The sequence below is a fragment of the Rana temporaria genome, chromosome 2 (assembly GCF_905171775.1).
Source record: "Rana temporaria chromosome 2, aRanTem1.1, whole genome shotgun sequence".
NCBI lineage: Eukaryota > Metazoa > Chordata > Amphibia > Anura > Ranidae > Rana > Rana temporaria.
This window is the reverse complement of record NC_053490.1, coordinates 95,406,658-95,429,466: the sequence shown is the minus strand read 5'-3', so window position 1 is coordinate 95,429,466 and position 22,809 is coordinate 95,406,658. Positions and strand designations below refer to the sequence as shown.

General features: G+C 44.1%; 1 protein-coding gene across 1 annotated transcript in view; it reads left to right on the top strand.

The window, feature by feature from the left end:
- Positions 1 to 22,809, top strand: part of RNF17 (ring finger protein 17) — a 720,374-nt gene that overhangs the window by 558,605 nt on the left and 138,960 nt on the right. Inside the window, exons 27-28 of the mRNA XM_040339329.1 lie at positions 7,448 to 7,707; positions 19,446 to 19,612. Coding sequence (XP_040195263.1) covers positions 7,448 to 7,707; positions 19,446 to 19,612 — 427 coding nt within the window. The remainder of the gene's footprint in view (positions 1 to 7,447; positions 7,708 to 19,445; positions 19,613 to 22,809) is intronic.

Below are 22,809 nucleotides of genomic sequence, written 5' to 3'. Positions count from 1 at the left end.
GCTGTATGCTCCATACTGCCAAGAACCCCCCGCTGGTGGATGCCAGTACTGCAGCCCAAGGATCACATAATACCACCAGGGGAGAGCTCCCCCGGCAGTCCAAGACTGCCGGGAGACACCTGGTGGTGGGCCACAGTACTGCACGCCAAATACCAGGCAGTATCACCAGCGGGGGGAACCTTTCCTGACAGTACCCCCCCCCCCCCCTCAAAGGAGCGGCCTCCGGACGCTCCAACTAGCTGTTGCTGGGGAAAGTCCGTGGTGTCAAGCCGGGCAGCGGATAAAGTCACATCAGGTTGGGCCGGAGGAAGGTCCAAGACTTTAAACCGGGCAAAGTGCAGCTCGAACTGGGCAGCGGGTACGGACATCTCAGGCTGGGCAAAAAGTACATCAAACTGGGAAGCAGACAGGGGCAAATCAAGCTGGGCAGCAGGCTCCGGGTCATCGGGCTGGGCAGCAGGCTCCGGGTCATCGGGCTGGGCGGAAGGCTCCGGGTCATCTTGTTGGGCAGCAGGCTCCGGGTCATCAAGCTGGGCAGCAGGCTCCGGGTCATCGAGCTGGGCAGCAGGCACCGGGTCATCGAGCTGTGCAGCAGACATAGGCTCCGGGTCGTCCGGCTGGGCAGCAGGCCCCCCGGGTCATCGGGCTGGGCAGCAGGCTCCGGGTCGTCAAGCAGGGCAGCAGGCTCCGGGTCGTCGGCCTGGGCAGCGGACAGAAACACCTCCGGCTGGGCAGCGGACAGGAACACCTCCGGCTGGGCAGCAGACAGGAACACCTCCGGCTGGGCAGCAGACAGTGGCTCAAGAAGTTGGGCGGTTGGCACCGAAACGTCAGGCGGGGTAACTGGCACCGAAACGTCAGGCGGGGTAACTGGCACCGAAACGTCAGGCGGGGTAACTGGCACCGAAACGTCAGGCGGGGTAACTGGCACCGAAACGTCAGGCGGGGTAACTGGCACCGAAACGTCAGGCGGGGTAACTGGCACCGAAATGTCAGGCAGGGTAACTGGCACGTCAGGCTGGGCAATTGGCACAGGCTGGACCACTGGCACTGGAACAACAGGCTGGACCGCTGGCACTGGAACAGGCTGGACGGCTGGCACTGGAACAACAGGCTGGACCGCTGGCACTGGAACAGGCTGGACGGCTGGCACTGGAACAACAGGCTGGTCGGCTGGCACTGGAACAACAGGCTGGTCGGCTGGCACTGGAACAACAGGCTGGTCGGCTGGCACTGGAACAACAGGCTGGTCGGCTGGCACTGGAACAACAGACTGGGCGGCTGGCACTGGAACAACAGGCTGGGCGGCTGGCACTGGAACAACAGGCTGGGCGGCTGGCACTGGAACAACAGGCTGGGCGGCTGGCACTGGAACAACAGGCTGGGCGGCTGGCACTGGAACAACAGGCTGGGCGGCTGACACTGGAACAACAGGCTGGGCGGCTGGCACTGGAACAACAGGCTGGGCGGCTGGCACTGGAACAACAGGCTGGGCGGCTGGCACTGGAACAACAGGCTGGGCGGCTGGCACTGGAACAACAGGCTGGGCGGCTGGCACTGGAACAACAGGCTGGGCGGCTGGCACTGGAACAACAGGCTGGGCGGCTGGCACTGGAACAACAGGCTGGGCGGCTGGCACTGGAACAACAGGCTGGGCAGTTGGCACAACAGGCTGGGTAACTGGCACTGGAACAGGCTGAGCAGCTAGCACTGGAACAGGCTGAGCAGCTGGCACTGGAACAGGCTGGGCAGCTGGCACTGAAACAGGCTGAGCAGATGGCACTGGAACAGGCTGAGCAGATGGCACTGGAACAGGCTGGGCAGCTTGTACTGGGAAAGGCTGGGCAGCTTGTTAACAGGAGGGACGTATGAAAAGGATGGGATTATGTAGGAGAAAGGGTTGGAATGTGGCAGGGACACAGGAACAGTGACTGGAGGAGATTTTTGTGGAGTTGTTACAGGTGGAAGGGAAGAGGCAGGTGGATTGAAAGCGGGGTAGGTACAACAGGTAGAGACTGGGTAATAATATTTGGTAGGGAGTGAAATTATCTGGGTTGTAGCTGGGGTTGCTATTGGTGATGGACGGATAGATTCTTGGGAAGGCAGGTGATTAATGGCAGGACTGGAATGTAGTGGTTTGGCTGAAATCAGGAGATCTGACCATGCCTGCAGCACAGGTTGGACAAAAGCAGGTTCACACACACCCTGTCTAATCAGAGACTGCACTGAACTAATGCACTCAGACAACTTTTGCTGGGGACAAGAAGAATAATGCTCATCAAAAGACGCCGGATCATCCTCTAATAACCACACCAGGGATTCAACTTGGTCATGACTGAAGGGGGGAGAGAAATTGTCACTACCGTCAGGAATAAATGACAGGGCTGGCTTTGCACACAACCGAATTAATGCCTGAACATCATCAAAAGTCATGTAACCCTGATCCACCCATGAATGAACTGATCGGATAGTTTCCATCAGCTGGTCACTAGTCCACCCCTCCAAAACCTGGCGACAATACCCCACATCTGCCAGCAGAGAAAAGTAAAGGATTTCATCGTAACACATGTTTAGAGCAACGCACTACACCAGGATGGTTCCTCAATGCGATCACGTCTGATCAAGGGAAGGCCCTGGTATACTGTCAGAAAGGCTAGCCTATCAGTACTGTGTGACTGCACAGAGGAAACCAACAATGTGAGTAGTGAAGTAAAAAGGTGTTTATTTACAAGCATGTGGGGACAACCAGTGCACAATAAACAGCAAACAGTATATACAATCAAAGGGAGATACCGTATTCATAAACAAAGCCAGGCCGAGGTCATACACGTGGGATGTCAGCAGATGGGTGAGGATGGGAACAGAACAGAGCAGGGAGCGGACGGATGGACGGGCTGCGGGGTAGGAATCCAAGGAAAACAGGAATCGGGGAGGATAAGTCCAGGCAGGGATCAAGGATCAGAATCAGGGTCCAGAAAACAGGGTCAGGATATAGTCTCAGGTCCGGGAGGTAGAACGATACCAGGGCGAGGAGTGATTACACACGCCGTGTATTTATAGAGGCGTGCTGATTGCATTCAGGTCACACCTGAACGCAGGAAGGGCTGTATGCTCCATACTGCCAAGAACCCCCCGCTGGTGGATGCCAGTACTGCAGCCCAAGGATCACATAATACCACCAGGGGAGAGCTCCCCCGGCAGTCCAAGACTGCCGGGAGACACCTGGTGGTGGGCCACAGTACTGCACGGCAAATACCAGGCAGTATCACCAGCGGGGGGAACCTTTCCTGACAATTCACCATACTGGGATCAGCATTGTGGCCTATTTTAGCCACGGATCTGGTGTCGGACTCTGACTGAATGGGCAAAGTTATTGCACCGTGAGTTGGAGGAGAATCAGGCTCCTTTGTGCTGCATGGAACTCGCTGACCAGTTAGTGCACGGCCTCAAATATGTCTGTGATGCAGCCCTGGATGCTGCTCATTTGATCCCCAGAGCTTCAGTATCCACGGTAGTTTTGCGGCGCCTGATTTGGCTAAAGTGCTGATCCGCAGACCAGGCTTCCAAGAAGGCTCTGGCGGTCTTAACCTTCAGGGGCGAGAGGGATTTTGGTGCCTCGTTGAATGACATTATTAAGGATGTCACTGGGGGTAAGAGCACGCTGCTCCCTCAGTCCAAGAAATGTAAGGAGCCGCGCCGTAGACCAGGGCCCTCCTTTTTCACGCAAAAACTGTATTTTCGTCAGTCAGGACCCGCCGGATGACCTTTCCAGGCCAACAAGGGTCTGTCTGGGGGACAGAAGCGTCCGAGTTCGCAAGCAAGAGAAGCCTGCGAACAAACCTGCTACCGCATGAAGGTCTGCTCCCGCCCGACTCCCGGGTGGGGGGACGTCTTTGCGAGTTTGCAGCTCAATGGACCTCCCTGCTTTCAAACCATTGGGTTTGTGAAGTGGTTTCCTCGGGGTACAAGATAGAAATTCTATCTTGTCCACCAAATAGATTCTTTCCCTCAAACCTTCCTCTTCGTCCAGCCCGTCGGGGGCCGTATTTGGGGCAGTACATGACTTGCTGAGGTGCGGGAGTATCATACCAGTGAAGGAAAGGTTTCAGGGCTTCTACTCGAATCGGTTTGTGGTTCCGAAGGACGGAGTGCGTCCAATTCTAACCTCAAGTTCCTCAATGTCTTTGTAAAAGTTTGAAAATTCGGCATGGAATCAATTTGCTTGGTACTCACGGCACTCCATCTGGTGGACTTTTTGGCATCCTAGGACATCAAGGACGCATGCTTGCATATATGCCAGTGTTCACAAGACACCAGAGGTTTCTGCGCTTTGCAGTGGGGGAAGACCACTAGCAATTTGTGGCTTTCCCCTTTGGCCTTACATCGGCGCCAAATTGTAGGCTATTTGGACGATTTGCTTCTGAGAGCTGCTTCAAGCTCAGAATTAGAGGAGGATGTGGTGATAGCCAGTCAGACCCTCCGAGTTTGGCTGGGTGCTGAATTTCCAGAAGTTGGTGTTGGTACCGACTCAGTGCCTAGAAAATCTGGGTCTGATTCTAGACTCCTCGAAAGCGAGAGTGTTTCTTCCTTTGGAAAAGTTTCAGACTGCGGTGAACTTGCTGATATCCCGAAAAAGGGGGGGTGCCGTATGCCCAATTCCACACTCAAGCTTTACAGAGGGAGATTCTGTCCAAGTGGGACAAGTCTCAGTTTTCCCTGGATTGTCAGATCCGAGTGAGCCAACTGGTCAAGGAATCCCTGGTCTGGTGGCTGAGATCTCCGGCTCTTCAATTTGGGAAGTTGTTCCTCCCCTTTCAATGAACAATGATCACAACGGGCGCCAGTCTGACCGGTTGGGGAGGAGTTTGGGGTGTTTAGTAAAGCCTCTCTTTGATAGAAGACTGGATGACAAAGAGTTATCTTAAACTCAACAGTTCGAAAACAGAACTACTCCTGTTTCACGCTAGTCGAAAAAATCAACTTGCAACAACTTGGTCACCCCCACCCATTATGGGCGAAACTATCACCCCTAGCGCCAAAGTCAAAAGTCTCTGAGTCATCTTTGACACCTACATGACAATGGATGCACAAATAGGGTCAGTAGTCAGCGGATCGCATCATCTGCTGCGCCTACTACGCAGACTTATTCCTTTTATTCCCAAAGAAGACATGTGGGAACAATTAGAGAAACACAAGCGGCGCCTTCTAAGCGTAGCAATTAGGTAATTTATTTAAAAGTGCAAAAACATGTAAAGAACCTACTCACAAGGCAGGTGTTAAATCAGGCATAGGTGCATGAATAGTGTCATCTGCAGGGATCCGGGTGAAGGCAGTCATCACTTTCGCTGGATCGCAGTACTTCCTTGCCGCGGCGGGAAACCGAACGCTCTCGGAACCGACGGGAAGGGAGCTGGTTTCCGGGTGTGCTGCGTAGTTAACGTCACTTCCGGGCGCGGGAGGATGCGCGCGTTCGGGACATTCGTGTCCCTTCGTCAGGCTGTAGAGTGGCCATTTTGGTAAAGGGCAATATAGCCATTAGTCGGCCAGCCCATGTCATTCTAATTGGCTGATTCATTTGAGAGGAAAAACAATGATACCACCCACAACCCATGCTGAAAAAATAGGAGTAAAACGAGCAAACAACCGGCCCAATTGGTAATTAAAAATACACATTCTTAGCAAAAGCCTGTGATGGGGGATAAAAACATATGTAAATACACAGATTGAAACACACAATTTCACTTAATACAGTGCGTGCATGGACGGAGCCATGAACGCATATATGGATGTCACACTGATACGAGCAACACAAAACCAATACATGGACATATCAAACGATAAAATTGAATAATGTATATAGATTATCTAAATAGTTGGGGTCATTCCTGAGTAGAAACTCGTACTTAAGTTGTGACCACCCAAAAAATGGCAAATAGCACTTAGTAAAATATGTGAATAAAAACACAATGGGACAATGATTTGATCGATAATATGGACATCATAGGAACCCAGTAATCATATGTAATAAAAATAAAAAAAGATAATTTCCTTATATATATATATTTAGGAATTAAATATGAAGTATGCAGTCTGGACATCATCAAAACTTAAAGCGGAGGTTCACCCTATTAGGTCACTTTGTTGAATTTAGTAGTCCCCCCGATGTACCTGACGATTTGGCCGTTCCTAAAAAATATAAAAATCTACATACCCCCTTTGCAGCATCTCGAGCAGGCACATCCGGGTTGTAGGGGTTCGGGAATGGGCGTGTCGGTTAGCTCCGCAAAGGATTTTGGGAGCTAACACGTGTGTCTCTGGACGGTGACGAGACACAGCAGCCAGAGGAGCAATCTCGCGATATCTCGGCCGTTGTCCTAGCAACTCTGCAGTGTTGACGGCGCGCCTCGCCGTCACACTGCTCATGCGCGGGATAGAGCGGTGAATGCTGGGACAGCATTCACCGCATCCCGGAAGATACTGCAGGAGGGCTTCAGAGTGCCCTGACTAAAGATGGCAATGTCCATCACAATATTTTATAAAATATCTTTCGGAGGGATATCGCCATGCCTGCGGCTATGAGGATTAGACTGGTGAGTACTAATTTCTTTGTACCACCAGCGTTTCAAAATGCTATTTAAAAAAAACTGTTTTGCCGCGGAACTCCCGCTTTAATAATAGTGTATGGTAGAATAAGAGGATTATATCTTGGATATTATGTATGACATATCTACACACACATATGTATATTTATATATAAAAATATATCGTATGAATACACATACGTACATATAAAAATGTATAAATAGATTGTAAACAATGTATTTGTAAAAGATCTAAGCACTGATATTTGCACGAAATGCGTCTACCTTTTTGTCCCCTGCTCCATCTGTCAACCACTTGTCATATGAAGCTTCAATAAAAGGATTTTTGAAAGTGCAGCCGTCCGGAATTATTTCTTCACATTGGCAAAAACACAACTGGGCAGTTGTAAGGCCACCCTAAATCACATCTTTCTTATTTTCTCATGTGAACAATCCTAGTGAATGATTATGAAAAAAAATGAATTTTTGCCAAGTAACTCCATTTACAATAATCCTTCAGGACAATGGGTCCCCGCCATAACTTTTGTATGTTTTTACATTCTTTTGGTGTTTTTGTAGTGCTCTTGTGGATTACTGAGGCTAACTTGCTCTTGGGAGCCCTTTTTTTAAACACATTTAGTTTTGTGTTTCTTGGGGGATTCTTTAAAAAAAAGAGTTCAGTAAAAAAAAGTTATATTTTTGTAGAAATTTTAAGGGGGTGTAAATAAATATACATACATTTCAGTGAGGGATTGCATATCTTGGCAATAATCAAACACCTATTTATATTGTATGATATAAATTAAACTGTTTTGTGCTGCATGAGCAAGACTTTGTGATTTTATGAGCATATTGCACTTTTATAGGTTGAAACATGATTCCTTAATGGAAGTTGATAAAACTGTAAGCACATCAACCAAGGCACATGAATCTGTGAAAGAAGCTAATGTGGAATCTAGATATGACAAGTCAGATGAAGAAAACATTACCGTAATTGAGTCTGCAATCGATGTGAACGCTGAGGAGCCATACTTACCCCCAATCTTACCGAATGAGACACCATTTATAGCTAAAGTCAGCCATGTTGCTGAAGATGGCACCGTTTATGTGATCCAGGAGTGTTTGGGTAATTTTTTATTTTTGTAAATATTATTTATTGCGTTTGTCAATGACCCTACAAATGAAAAGCCAGAAAATAAGACCAATTATGCTGTAGTACAGGTACATACAATCATATTAGGCATTTTCTCACAAGTCAGTGCTGTAGTTCTAAGAATACTCAGCATAGAAAATGATTTCCTTAACCACTTGCCGTCGCCGCACCGTCATTATACGTCCACAAGGTGGCTCTCCTAGGCGAGACCACGTAAATGGACGTCCTACCTCTTAGCCGCCACTAGGGGCGCACGCGCGCCGCCGGAGGCGCGCGCGCCCCCCGCTCGCCCCCGACTCCCGTGCGTGTGCCCGGCGGGCGCGATCGCCGCCGGGCACACGCGATCGCTCGGTACAGAGCGGGGAACGGGAGCTGTGTGTGTAAACACACAGCTCTCGTTCCTGTCAGCAGGGGAAATGCTGATTTTCTGTTCATACAATGTATGAACAGAAAATCAGTGTTTCCCCTAGTGAGGCCACCCCCCCCCCCCCCACAGTAAGAACACACCCAGGCATACTTAACCCCTTCCCCGCCCCCTAGTGTTAACCCCTTCACTGCCAGTGGCATTTTTATAGTAATCTAATGCATTTTTATAGCACTGATCGCTATAAAAATGGCAATGGTCCCAAAAATGTGTCAAAAATGTCCGAAGTGTCCGCCATAATGTCGCAATACCGAAAAAAAAAATCGCTGATCGCCGCCATTACTAGTAAAAAAAAATATTAATAAAAATGCCATAAAAATACCCCCTATTTTGTAAACGCTATAACTTTTGCGCAAACCAATCAATAAACGCTTATTGCGATTTTTTTTACGAAAAATATGTAGAAGAATACGTATCGGCCTAAACTGAGGAAAAAAAATGTTTTTTTATATATTTTTGGGGGATATTTATTACAGCAAAAAGTAAAAAATATTAATTTTTTTCAAAATTGTCGCTCTATTTTTGTTTATAGCGCAAAAAATAAAAAACGCAGAGGTGATCAAATACCACCAAAAGAAAGCTCTATTTGTGGGAAAAAAAGGACGCCAATTTTGTTTGGGAGCCACGTCGCACGACCGCGCAATTGTCTGTTAAAGCGACGCAGTCCCGAATCGCAAAAAGTACTCTGGTCTTTGGGCAGCAATATGGTCCGGGGGGTAAGTGGTTAAACATCACCAAAACAAGTACAGCTACAGTTGATGCATTAAAAGGAAGCATTGATAGAGGAGCCCTTAAGATACTGCTCCAAGACTCCACAATTAGAGAGGTGTCCCAGTGTGTTGAATCAAAACCAGCCTGACGCACTGTGTCAGTCAGTCAGTGGTGGAGTAGGGCGCTCCGGACCTTCCACTCGAGTCTGCTCTCACCAGGGACCAGACAGACCGTCAGCTAGACGGCAGGCAGGCTCCTACAACCCTTGCTGCACGAGTCAACTGCAGCTCATAGGACCAGTTCTTTCCTCCCCTTGGGCCCCCTCTTCTCAGGTAAGACTCTGTCTCTCAGGGCCATCCACCCCCCTGGAATCGCTGATGGCTGTCCTGTGTCTCGGTCGGCGGCCATCTTGGTACACCCCAGCAACAGTGACACCCCTCACCCCCTCTTCCTCCTTCAAAAACCAACAGCACTTGATCCAGGGTTTTGTCCGATCGCCTCTCAGGGATCAGGAAGGAATTTTTTTCCCTGCCACAGCACATTGGCTTAGCACGGCCAGGGTTTTTTTTTGCCTTCCTCTGGACCAAGCCGAGAGAGAGGATTCAGTGAATCTTCCCTCCATCGCAATTTAAACACCGTTACCCCCCCCCCCCCCCCCCCCAGGTGACTGGCAACTATGGCTAATCTGCGATACTCTGCAAAAACTATTTGGGGTCTGACACGATTCGCCACAGTATTACCAGCCGTCACCGAAAAGGCCTTAAAAATAGAGCAACTTTTGAGAATCGATCGACCATCAAAAATTTTAGCCATTTACCCCAGCTTAAGCACATATGTGCTCTGATCAACACAAGATCGGCAGTAAAACACTGATTAGAAATCCATGATTTCATACTACAATACGATCTAGACTGCCTCTTTATTACAGAAAGTTGTCTCTCAGACGACTGCAACACCATTCTCGGAGAATTGGTGCCAGAAAACTATCGTATTATAACGGAAAACAGAATAGGGCAAAGAAGAGGGGGCCTGGCGGTGATCCACAAGATTCACCTTGCAATCACTAAGCCAGTCCTTCAAAATCCTCTTCCATTCATGGAAACCCTTACTCTTCAACTGCAAACAAACCCCCAGGAGACTGTCCACATTCTTCTCTGCTTTAGACCACCCGGGCCAAAATCACAGCTTCTACCCTCATTGACAGAGTTTATCTCCACTTATACCCTTAACAGCAAACACCTTTTGCTGCTCGGGGACTTCAATCTCTGGGCCAACTCCGCACAGGATCCCGTTGCCGATGCCTGTATTGATCACCTGGAAGGATTAGGGCAACAGCAACTTATATGCGGGCCAACACATGCTTCAGGTCACACGCTCGACCTAATTTTCAGACAAAATCTGAAAATAAGCATTTTGGAAAATGAACCATTGCCATGGACAGATCGCCATGCAATTAAATTCATAATTTCCAAAATTCCCCCATTGATAAAAGCACCCAAGCCGGTGACAATACACTGGACTAGATATCAGAAGAAGCTCCATTCGGAACTCTTCAAATCTACCTTGGGAAATAAAATCAAAACAATCCATCCACATCAAACAGCCTCAGATACACTGGATGCCATAAATGCAGCCCTATTACAGTCAGCCGACTTAGTAGCACCGAAACGCAAAGCCCGCACCCAGAAAAAAAAGTCCGGCTGGTTCAACAACCAGCTGTCGCTACTGAAGCAAGAGCGCAGAAGGGCGGAAGCCGCCTGGAAAAGAAGCGCTTCAGAGGAAAACCTCATCTACAAGGCAATAACAAGAAATCTTCAAAGCCAAGAAACATCATTTTTCTATGGCTATTAACAGCACCCTAAACCGCCCCCCGCAAACTCTTCAAGATGGTCACCCAGACCATGAATCCAGGATGTCTTGAAGCCCCCAATTCAGATACCCAAGAATTTTGCAATGAATTATCGGATTTCTTCATCAACAAAATTGAGAGAATCCGGGAAAGCATTCTGCAAAACAATACCCCCCCCCCTCAATCAACCACATAACACCCAGAGAAACTTTCTACAATCAACCAAGTTCACTCTGGAACCCATCTCCATCGATGCCACAAAAAATATCATCGGTACTTTGCGAAACAGCACAGCGCCCAATGATATCATCCCCACTAAACTGCTGAAGGAATGTGCCGACATCCTGGCACCACCTATCACGCAGCTTTATAAACCAGTCATTTAAGGAAGGCAAAGTGCCCTACCTGCTGAAAGAGGGCACAATCCAGCCCATCTTGATAAAACCTACCCTGGACCCCAAGGACCCAACTCACCGCTGCCCCATAACTGGCCTAAACGTTCTCTCTAAGGTAATGGAGAAAGTAGTGGTACAACAGCTGCAACAGCATCTAGATACCCATAATCTACTTGATCCATTTCAATCAGGTTTCCGTCCCGGACACGGGACAGAAACAGCATTACTCAAAATATGGGACGACGCCCTTGAGGCCGCAGACGAAGGAGAATCTTGTCTCCTGGTTCTGCTGGACCTAAGCGCAGCCTTTGACACGGTAGACCACAAACTGTTACTGACGCGACTGGCTGAGGTAGCCAGAGTCGCAGAAGGTGATTTACCATGGTTTTCCTCCTTTCTAGAAAACCGATCACAAACAGTGAAACGATTCTACTTCCCAAATGAACGGGAGGTTATTCTTCAGAGATGTGGCCATTACAACCGGTACATGACTTGGCAATACCATAGATTTCTCAAAATGTATTTTAAAATTAGACAATTCTCCATATTTCTGTACTTCCATCATCAGTGCAGGTATAGACTCATGAGGTTTGGAAAGGTAAAACAGCAGGTCATCTGCATATGCAGATACCTTGTGTACTTCTGAACCAATGTCGACCCCAGTTATTCTCTTATTTTCCCTTACTTTACATAGAAAGGGTTCTAGCACTATTGCGAATAACAATGGTGAGAGGGGGCACCCCTGTCTAGTGCCATTCCGTATATCAAAGTTGTCTGAAAGACTCCCGTTTACCTTAACCCTGGCTCTAGGGTTAGCATATAATGCCAGTATCCATCCCATCATCCGCTCCCCAAGACCTATTCCTTTACACTATTTAGGAGTTCATATTACGGCAAATACAAAACTTTTGTATGAGCGTAATTATGGATCATTAATAGTAGAGATATTGAAAGACCTCCAGAGATGGAAAGGCCACTCCCTGACATGGTTTGGGAGGGTTAACGTAATAAAAATGAATATTATACCTAGAATAATATATCTCTTAAACACTGTACCAATGTCGATCCCACAAGTTTTCTTTAAACAAATACGTAAAGCATTTATATCTTTCATATGGAAAGATGGGAAATCCAGAATAGCTTATGATATAGTGCGCAGAAATAAACAGGAAGGGGGAATTGGACTACCAGATATATATATGTACTACAAAGCAATGTCTCTGGTACGTATATTAAATTGGTGCCATGACTCCTCAAATAAAATATGGGTTCAAGCTGAAAAAACTATGGCTGGAAGAGACTTAAAGGGAGCACCATGGATTCCGATTAAAGGGAGGGGGCTCTCTAAATGGACATCTCCGCTGACCCGGAATACCCTAGCGATATGGGACAGATTAAATAAAGACGGGAAATATGCACCACCCACATCCCCATTGGCACCACTAGAGGGATACCCATGGTTTCCACCAGGAGAAAAGAATGGGGCGATGGGTCCATGGGGATCTAACGGGAATACCATGTGCTCAAGATATGCACCCCAAGGAACCCTAATACCCCTAGCAGAATTAACAGCAGCACAAGGGAATATGAGAATGGCTGAATGGAGATATTACCAAATGACAAATTTTTTTATGAAATTAAAACCAAAAGTAAGGACAGTAGTGTCTCTTACGACATTTGAGAATATGTGCGTGAAAATGCTGAAGCCTAGCCATTTGTTATCACAAATGTATAGGCTGGTTCTTAGTGAACAAAAAAACACGATTCCTTATTTTATTAGGGAATGGGAAAAAGAGCTAAATCATACATTTACATCAGCACAAATTAAAAAACTTATAGAATCAACATACACAACATCTATAAACTCTAAAATCCAAGAAATGTCATATAAATTTATGGTCAGATGGTACCAGACGCCGGCCCGATTAGCCCAAATATACCCCACAGCAGATGGAAACTGCTGGAGGGGATGTAAAGAAAAGGGAACATTCCTCCATTTTTGGTGGTCCTGTAGAAAGATCAGACCATTTTGGGAAGAAATAGCACCATGGGTTAAGAAGATGACCAACCAATCTATAGAACGATCACCCATACACTTTTTATTTCATGGAACACCAGGATCTATGAATAGTTATAAGAAAAGTGTGATACCGCACTTATTAAACGCAGCAAAAATGTTAATACCCAGGTACTGGAAACAGAACAGATGCCCCTCCCTTATGGAATGGAAAAACAAAGTTAATTCAATAATGGAGGCAGAGAGATGGGTACATAAGGTCAGAGACAAACAGGCAAGATTCAACAACATATGGGCAGACTGGGAACACCACTCCTTACAGATGTAACAGGAGTAATGAAGGGAGTCTGTCTCCTTACTTCTAGTATTTTTTTCCGTAGCCACATATACTCACTCCTCTCTCTAAAAATATATTGGATGCTTATTGGAGAAGATAAACTACAATATTGAATGAATGTTATGTAATTTTCTCTTTTTATTTTTTTATTTTTATTTATTTATATTATTATTATTTTTTTCCTCTTGGTATTATTTAGTTTATTTCTTCCTTGTTCTCATCTACTCGCACTTGTCATTCCTACCCAAGGAAGAGGAGAGGGGAGGAAATGGACATTGAGGGGGGAGGGGTAAAGAAAGGGGGGAGGGAAAGAAAAAGAATGGGGTTTTCCTACTTTTTTTTTTTTTTTGGTGGATGTAAATAATTCACAAAGGGAAATATATAAGGAACACCTCAAACACTAGAGATATAAGACAACACACACAAAACAGACACATAGATATCACCAACAAAATAAATACGTAGATTTTTTTTTTTTTTTTTTATATATATATATATATATATATAAACATACACTAGGAAAAAGGAAACCCATAAAGGATAAAACACGAAATAAATATGGAAAACACGATAAGCACATAAGAATATAAAAGAAGGAACACCCTAATAGGGAATAATTTTTATGGGAAGGGGCGAGAGGAGAGGGAAGGGATATTGTGTTTTTTTTTTTTTTTTTTTTTTTTTTTTCTTCTCCCTTGTGTTTGTCTTGTTTGTATCTATAAATGTGATGTACACTGTCTTCGATGGAAGTCGAATGTATATGTAAGTGATGTGAAGAAATATACGGAAAATAAAAATAAAGAATTATTCAAAAAACAAACAGTGAAACTGGGATCTTTCATGTCTGAAAAGCGCACAGTATCATGTGGAGTCCCCCAAGGATCCCCCCTGTCACCGGTGCTTTTCAACATCTATCTTCGCCCTCTCTTTGAAATCATCAGTAGCCAAGAACTACTCTATCACTCATATGCAGACGATACGCAACTGTATTTTCGCATCTGCAACAAAAAGGATCATCCTCTCAGTTTAGAGAAACGTCTCTCTTTGATAGAAAACTGGATTACTAAGAGTTATCTTAAACTCAACAGTTCCAAAACAAAACTCATGTTTCACGCCAGCCGTAAGAGTCAACTGGCAACAACCTGGACACCCCCCCCATTCTGGGCCAAATCATCACCCCTAGCTCCAAAGTCAAAAGTCTCGGGGTAATCTTCGACAACTACATGACAATGGATGCACAAATAGGGTCAGTAGTCAGCGGATCGCACCATCTGTTGCGCCTACTACGCAAACTTATTCCATTTATCCCCAAAGAAGACGTAGCAGTCGTGGTAGGAACAATCGTGAACTCCAGACTGGACTATGCAAATGCCATTTACCTCGGACTCCCAAAGTACCAAATCTCTCGTCTGCAAGTTGTTCAGACAGACTTGTGACTGGGAAAAAAACATGGGAATCAATCTCACCTTCGTTGAGAACCCTTCACTGGTTGCCAGTAAAGGACAGAATTGCTTTTAAAGCACTCTGTCTGACCCATAAGTGCATTAATGGGAAGGCTCCGCAATATCTTTGCGACAAGATAGAACCCCACAATTCCAATCGCGTTCTGCGATCCACCGACCAAAATCTGGTCAAGGTACCCAAAGCAAGATACAAGTCCAAAGGAGAAAGAAGGTTTGCTTTCCAAGGTCCTAGACTATGGAACGCTTTACCAACTAGCATTCGGTTGGAGGAAAACCACCTGACCTTCAGATGACAGATTAAAACTCTGCTCTTTTGATGTCAAGAGACAGGAACAACAAGCGCCCAGAGGCGATTCAGTTTGCATGTGCCGCGCTATATAAGTTTTTCATTCAGAGTGAAAATGATCAACTGCGAAGGTGAGCCAAATACTCAGAGGAATCAAAGATAGTTACTGCCATCAAGTAAACAGATTAAAGCATTTAATTATGCACATCCACTATTGTTTTGCTGCATCATGAGAGGAGGCCTAATGACTGAGATGACAACAGGGTCACTCTCTCAGGTAGCTAGGCGTAGCAAATCCAAATAGATCAAAACTAAGATGGCCCCCACCTGTCTCCATACCATAGCAGGGTGGAAGCAACGTCAAAACTTCACTTCCGCCCATAGCTCTTAAAGGCCGTTTTATTTTTGTCATTTTTTTTCAAATGACAATTTATTTTTTATTATTGCATTTTAGTCTAAATATGAGATCGGGGGTCTTTTTGATCCCTGACCAGCTCTGCCCATAAGGTATGGCTTCTTTTTCATTGGTAAAAAAAATCAAATGATTTTATTTTCAGTGATTTTTAGATAATATCACCTTAACCACTTAAGCCCCGGACCATATTGCTGCCTAAAGACCCAAGGGGTTTTTACAGTTCGGGACTGCGTCGCTTTAACAGACAATTTTGCGGTCGTGCGACGTGGCTCCCAAACAAAATTGGCGTCCTTTTTTCCCCACAAATAGAGCTTTCTTTTGGTGGTATTTGATCACCTCTGCGGTTTTTATTTTTTGCGCTATAAACAAAAATAGAGCGACAATTTTGAAAAAAATGCAATATTTTTTACTTTTTGCTGTTATAAATATCCCCCAAAAACATATATAACATTTTTATTTTTCCTCAGTTTAGGCCGATACGTATTCTTCTACCTATTTTTGGTAAAAAAAAACGCAATAATCGTTTATCGGTTGGTTTGCGCAAAATTTATAGTGTTTACAAAATAGGGGATAGTTTTTTTGCATTTTTTTTTTTTTTACTACTAATGGCGGCGATCAGCGATTTTTTCCGTGACTGCGACATTATGGCGGACACTTCGGACAATTTTGACACATTTTTGGGACAATTGTCATTTTCACAGCAAAAAATGCATTTAAATTGCATTGTTTATTGTGAAAATGACAGTTGCAGTTTGGGAGTTAACCACATGGGGCGCTGTAGGAGTTAGGGTTTACTTTGTGTGTGTTTACTAGTGTAGGGGGGTGTGGCTGTAGGAATGACGTCATCGATCGTGTCTCCCCTAAAAAGGGGATGACGCGATCGATGCGCCGACACAGTGAAGCACGGGGAAGCCGTGTTTACACACGGCTCTCCCCGTTCTTCAGCTCCGGGGAGAGATCGCGACGGAGCGGCTATAAACAAATAGCCGCGCCGTCGTCCCGGATCGCTCCCTGAGCGGACCCGACCTCCGCATGTACCGGGGGGGGTCCCGATCGGACCACCCACGTCTAGCAGAGGACGTACAGGTACGTGATTGTGCCTGTCCGTACCATTCTGCCGACGTAAATGTACATGAGGAGGTCGGGAAGTGGTTAAACCACTAGGCATGTCTGACAGCATACGAAATGTGTTCTGAACTATCTTTTAAATATGTCCTATTTTCCTAATGTGTATTTGCTTGTATGTTGGTGAGAAGAATATATATCCAAGTATTCTGGTAACCGGTCTAATATAAAATATACACTCAGTATAATTTTGATTAATGACTATTGCATAAAATGGTTATATATATATATATATATATATATATATATATATATATATATATATATATATATATATATATATATATATATATATCTTAGATCCTAGGAAAGACACACATTATATGTATTAATCAATATCACATAAGATGATTATATGGATAAATGTATAATTCTGGTATATCCAATGAATATTTGTCTATCTAAAGACACAGGATATGTGTACATTTGTATACAATTATAATCACAATTCAAATGTCTTGCATAACACTGGCATCTTAAAACAATTTTACTTATAATTTGTCCTAGATCACAACCTTTATATTTTTACCGTATAACAGAGTTATTAGATCAGCAGATACTAACATTATAATCATCTCTGTGACCTGAAATATCTAATTTGAATGACTTATAACCACATGTATTTAAATATAATACTAACTGCACAAAATTCAAATATTTTTCTAACGTGTTGACATGACCAGGAGTCCTAGACTTCAACACAATGATTTTTGCTAGATAATAGTGATTTCCATGTGATAACAGCCTAGTTACCTATCTGTGTAACTTTTTTTTATGTCAGGGTTTATCTCTTTTATTTACCCACCAAAGACTGGCAAATACAGTGCCTTGCGAAAGTATTTGGCCCCCTTGAACTTTGCGACCTTTTGCCACATTTCAGGCTTCAAACATAAAGATATAAAATTTTAATTTTTTTTTTTTAAAGAATCAACAACAAATGGGACACAATCATGAAGTGGAACGAAATTTATTGGATATTTCAAACTTTTTTAACAAATAAAAAAGTGAAAAATTAGGCGTGCAAAATTATTCAGCCCCTTTACTTCCAGTGCAGCAAACTCTCTCCAGAAGTTCAGTGAGGATCTCTAAATGATCCAATGTTGACCTAAATGACTAATGATGATAAATATAATCCACCTGTGTGTAATCAAGTCTCTGTATAAATGCACCTGCACTGTGATAGCCTCAGAGGTCCGTTTAAAGTGCAGAGAGCATCATGAAGAACAAGGAACACACCAGGCAGGTCCGAGATACTGTTGTGGAGAAGTTTAAAGCCGGATTTGGATACAAAAAGATTTCCCAAGCTTTAAACATCCCAAGGAGCACTGTGCAAGCGATAATATTGAAATGGAAGGAGTATCAGACCACTGCAAATCTACGAAGACCTGGGCGTCCCTCTAAACTTTCAGCTCATACAGACTAGAAGACTGATCAGAGTTGCAGCCAAGAGGCCCATGATCACTCTGGATGAACTGCAGAGATCTACAGCTGAGGTGGGAGACTCTGTCCATAGGACAACAATCAGTCGTTTACTGCACAAATCTGGCCTTTATGGAAGAGTGGCAAGAAGAAAGCCATTTCTTAAAGATATCCATAAAAAGTGTAGTTTAAAGTTTGCCATAAACCACCTGGAAGACACACCAAACATGTGGAAGAAGGTGCTCTGGTCAGATGAAACCAAAATCGAACTTTTTGGCAACAATGCAAAACGTTATGTTTGGCGTAAAAGCAACACAGCTCATCACCCTGAACACACCATACCCACTGTCAAACATGGTGGCAGCATCATGGTCTGGGCCTGCTTTTCTTCAGCAGGGACAGGGAAGATGGTAAAAATTGATGGGAAGATGGATGGAGCCAAATACAGGACCATTCTGGAAAAAAACCTGATGGAGTCTGCAAAAGACCTGAGACAATGATCCAAAAAATAAAGCAAAATCTACAATGGAATGGTTTACAAATAAACATATCCAGGTGCTAGAATGGCCAAGTCAAAGACCAGACCTGAATCCAATTGAGAATCTGTGGAAAGAACTGAAAACTGCTGTTCACAAACGCTCTCCATCCAACCTCACTGAGCTCAAGCTGTTTTGCAAGGAGGAATGGGCAAAAATTTCAGTCTCTCGATGTGCAAAACTGATAGAGACATACCCCAAGCGACTTACAGCTGTAATCACAGCAAAAGGTGGCACTACAAAGTATTAACTTAAGGGGGCTGAATAATTTTGCACGCCCAATTTTTCAGTTTTTTGTTTTTTTTTAAAGTTTGAAATATCCAATAAATTTTGTTCCACTTCATGATTGTGTCCCACTTGTTGATTCTTCAAAACAAAATTGTTTTATATCTTTATGTTTGAAGCCTGAAATGTGGCAAAAGGTCGCAAAGTTCAAGGGGGCCGAATACTTTCGCAAGGCACTGTATAGGAGGAGATATGAGAGACCCGGCACCAGCATGATTTGTTGCCATTTGCATGTTAATTTGCCTCTTGGATTTGTGCCATGCAAAACTGCAGAGAAGGCATCTAAATGTATATGCACAGCTGGCTTCTTGGATTGTTGTGTTGTACTCTTAGTGACTGGTTAGCCTAAAATATTTGTTTTCCTGCCTTATGTTAGTAATGCTTTATCATTGTATATAGGGTATTTGGGCAAGATTAATATGTATTTATGTGAAACTATTTTGTTTTAGATAAAGAGCTTGGCATCCTTATGCTTGACATCCAAAATTCGTTTAAATGTCTTGGATTAATGGCACCATACAACTGGAAAAAAGGAGAAGGATGTATTATTAAAGGATCAGACACAATGTCTTACAGAGGGCGTGTTCTAGAAATTCTAGGAGGAGATATGATCAAGGTACAAAAAATTCTTAACATTTAAATTGAAGGTACTGGATTGTGTGGCACAAAGGGTTAACCTCATATATTTAACACAACAGGATATTTAAAAAAAAATAAAGTGTATTCTTTTCAGCCAACAAATTCAATAAGATTAAAAAATTGCACTTGCATTGCTAAAATAAAGTTATATGGTTCCACTCCAGTAGTTGAATTATGCAGGGCACTTGTGAAGCTCCCTCCAGTTTGTTAGGCACTTGGCCACCAAACTCTGTGTTGGCAGACCACAGAAGGGGTTGACATTCTATAACAGAGCGCTGATGTTTCATTCAGTAGGGTGTTGCATGTGCACACTTTATGCTATGTTCCTGCCTAAAAAGAATAAAAGCATCCTTCTGATGCTGCTCCTATTACAAAGCTATGCTAAACGGATATCTTCCCTGTTTTTGTTGGCCAACTGCAGTGAGGCCTGGTCACTTTTAGCTTGCTTGACCCAGCAGCCTTGAATGCTGAGATGTTAGTTGTCCTGGTGTCTGTGCCGGACCTCTTATTGGAGCCCTCACCTACTCTGTGGGGGGGCATAGCTGCCTTTCTGCATGAATGGAAAGAGGGCATAAGGGGGTAGGGAAAGTGCTGCTCACCCCTAAAAAAAAGTTTTGTATGGAAAGGCTCCCCAGTGGGGTTTTTAGGCAGCAAGGAAATTTAAAGAATGCAACAGAGTAACAAATGTTGTAAAAAAGTAGAAAAAATATTTAATAGGTAGAAAAATATAAAACAATAAGCTCTGGTATGGTTTACACTGAAAACATATACACATGAAGTATTGCACCAAGTTACATGACATCAATTAACATAAATGGTTAATGTTCAAGTCAAGTAGTTTCTGACGCGTTTCAACCCCTATATGGGTCTTCTTCGGAGGGAAATGAGGTGCAAACTGTAACAGAGTAAACGCAGTAAGGCACATAATACAAAGTACTGTTTAAACAAAATAGACTTTAGATGTATAGTTACTAACTCACAGTGTATGCGTTTCAGTTGTATTTGCACCAGAGTCTGATTAAAATCCACATGGGGACCCCTGGTTGCTTGTCTCCGCAAGGATGGTTAGAACCCCCAAACGGTCTCACAATGTGCCATACGGACCGGCCTATAGGGACCCATAGCAAAAAAGTGGGAAGGATCCAAGACACCAGCCAGGGGATCCGGGCCGGACAGGGGGAGGGAGAGCCCAGCAGAGCGGCTGCCAAAGAATTGCCTATTAAAAAGTTTAAATATAGAATAGTTTTAGTATTAAATAACTCGTATATCATGTATAAGATTAATCTATTAAAAAGGTAAATGGCACTAGGAATGCACATAAAGCCCATTCTAATAATATACAGGGAGATGAAAGGATTGTTTGCAATGGAGATTAGTTATTTTGTATTTGGATAGGTAAAAATATGCACAAAGTATAATGTATATAGATCAGAGGATGGTATTAGATATAATTATATAATGAGTATTATCAATCCGTAGGGTGAAGGGAAATGGTGAAAATGTTGTGAGTATGGATATGAGTGCGTGTGTGGAAAAACAATGAAAGATGCAGCGTGGAGCTGAATAATGAATAAAAGTGACAAAAATATGTGTAGGTTAATATATAAGTGAAAAAATTATTTATATATATATATATATATATATAACGAAATATGAGTAGGATTATAAGTAATAAAAGATAAAGGATAATGAATGCAATTAATTAAAAGTATAAGTGTGCATTGGTGAGAATAAATAGTAAATGATGAGATCACGTGTAATGAAAATCGGCTCGTTTAAAAATGTGTAAGGTAAAATAAATAGGAAATAAAGAGTGATAGGGATATACGATAGTGTAAAAGTAAAAAGTACCTTATTAGATGTTATAATATTAGTATGGAGATGATCTCCAGGAAAGACACAGGTAACCGTATCTAAAGAGGGGAATTATTGGTTTGTTGTAAGTAAAAGAAACAGGTGTATAGGTAAACATAAAATCAATGGCTTGTGCAGTGTAGGGATGTTACCTTACCCAATGCGTGGTGTATCCAATCCTAGCATATGGAGATGGGATCACAGACAGGCGTAATGAGTGCACGCCGTCTGTATAAATATGTGCATGTCAGGTGCCATGAATTTTGGCAATTGCTGATTGGCAGTGGAAAGCGATGTGCTAGGGTCGCCCCCCACACCTAGAAGTCCGCCCCCGGGCATCCAGCTAAATGCAAGGAGCCAGGGTCAATAGAAGAATGACCCTCCCAGCCATGAGTCCCTCGGCGTCGGCAAGGGGGGATTCCCCAGCCCTCTGCTGCAGTCGTCTTCGCGCCGGTGACGTCACACGTAAGCGCACTGCGCGCGCGGGACGCCCACGGCGCTAGAGAACGTCACTGACGCAGTCAGAGAGCACAGGGCACAATAAGAGAGCACAGGGCCCTGTGTCTCCCCCTCCCCACTGAGAGGCGAGGGAAAAGGCATCAAAGCAGTCACCGAACGGAGAAGCGCCACCCAGCGGAGATGGTCCTAGAGGGATAGGATTACAACATAAGAATTATTACATAGTACATGCAGTAATGAAAATGATAATGAAAACAAACATTATATATTGTTGAAAATAAAAAGGTTATAGCCAAATGGAGATCATGAATGAGCACCATTGGGGTATTTGGAAACCATATTGGATATATGGTTACAAAGGTTGTATGAGCACAGGCAATACAGCTAGCGGTCGGTAAGCAATAGGCTCAGTGATTGCGTTAAAGGGATTTATACTTCAAGAGATACGGGGATGTAGAGATATTTAAAGCGACAAAGCAAGGCTCAGACAGATAATTTGAAGTTAGTACTATATACAATGCGTGGAATATGAAGTAAATGTCCATTACACATTTGTCCATGACATAGCAATGGAAATATAATGGAGTAAATGTAAAACTGGAACAGGAGAAGGGAAAGTTACTGGGTTTTCCCTGAGGTGAAGCCTTTTAGGAAAGGGGCAAATGAGAGTGTATCATTCAGGCCAGGGGGCCGAGTGGCCCCAAGTCTGAAGATCCATCTTTGTTCTCGTAATAGAATTTTCTTTAAGTCTCCCCCCCGGTCTGGGATTAAAACCCGATCGAGGGCGGCGAATGAAACGTGGTACATGATAGTTGTGAAAAAGGGCAACATGTCTACCTATGGGGAGATAGATATTCCCGA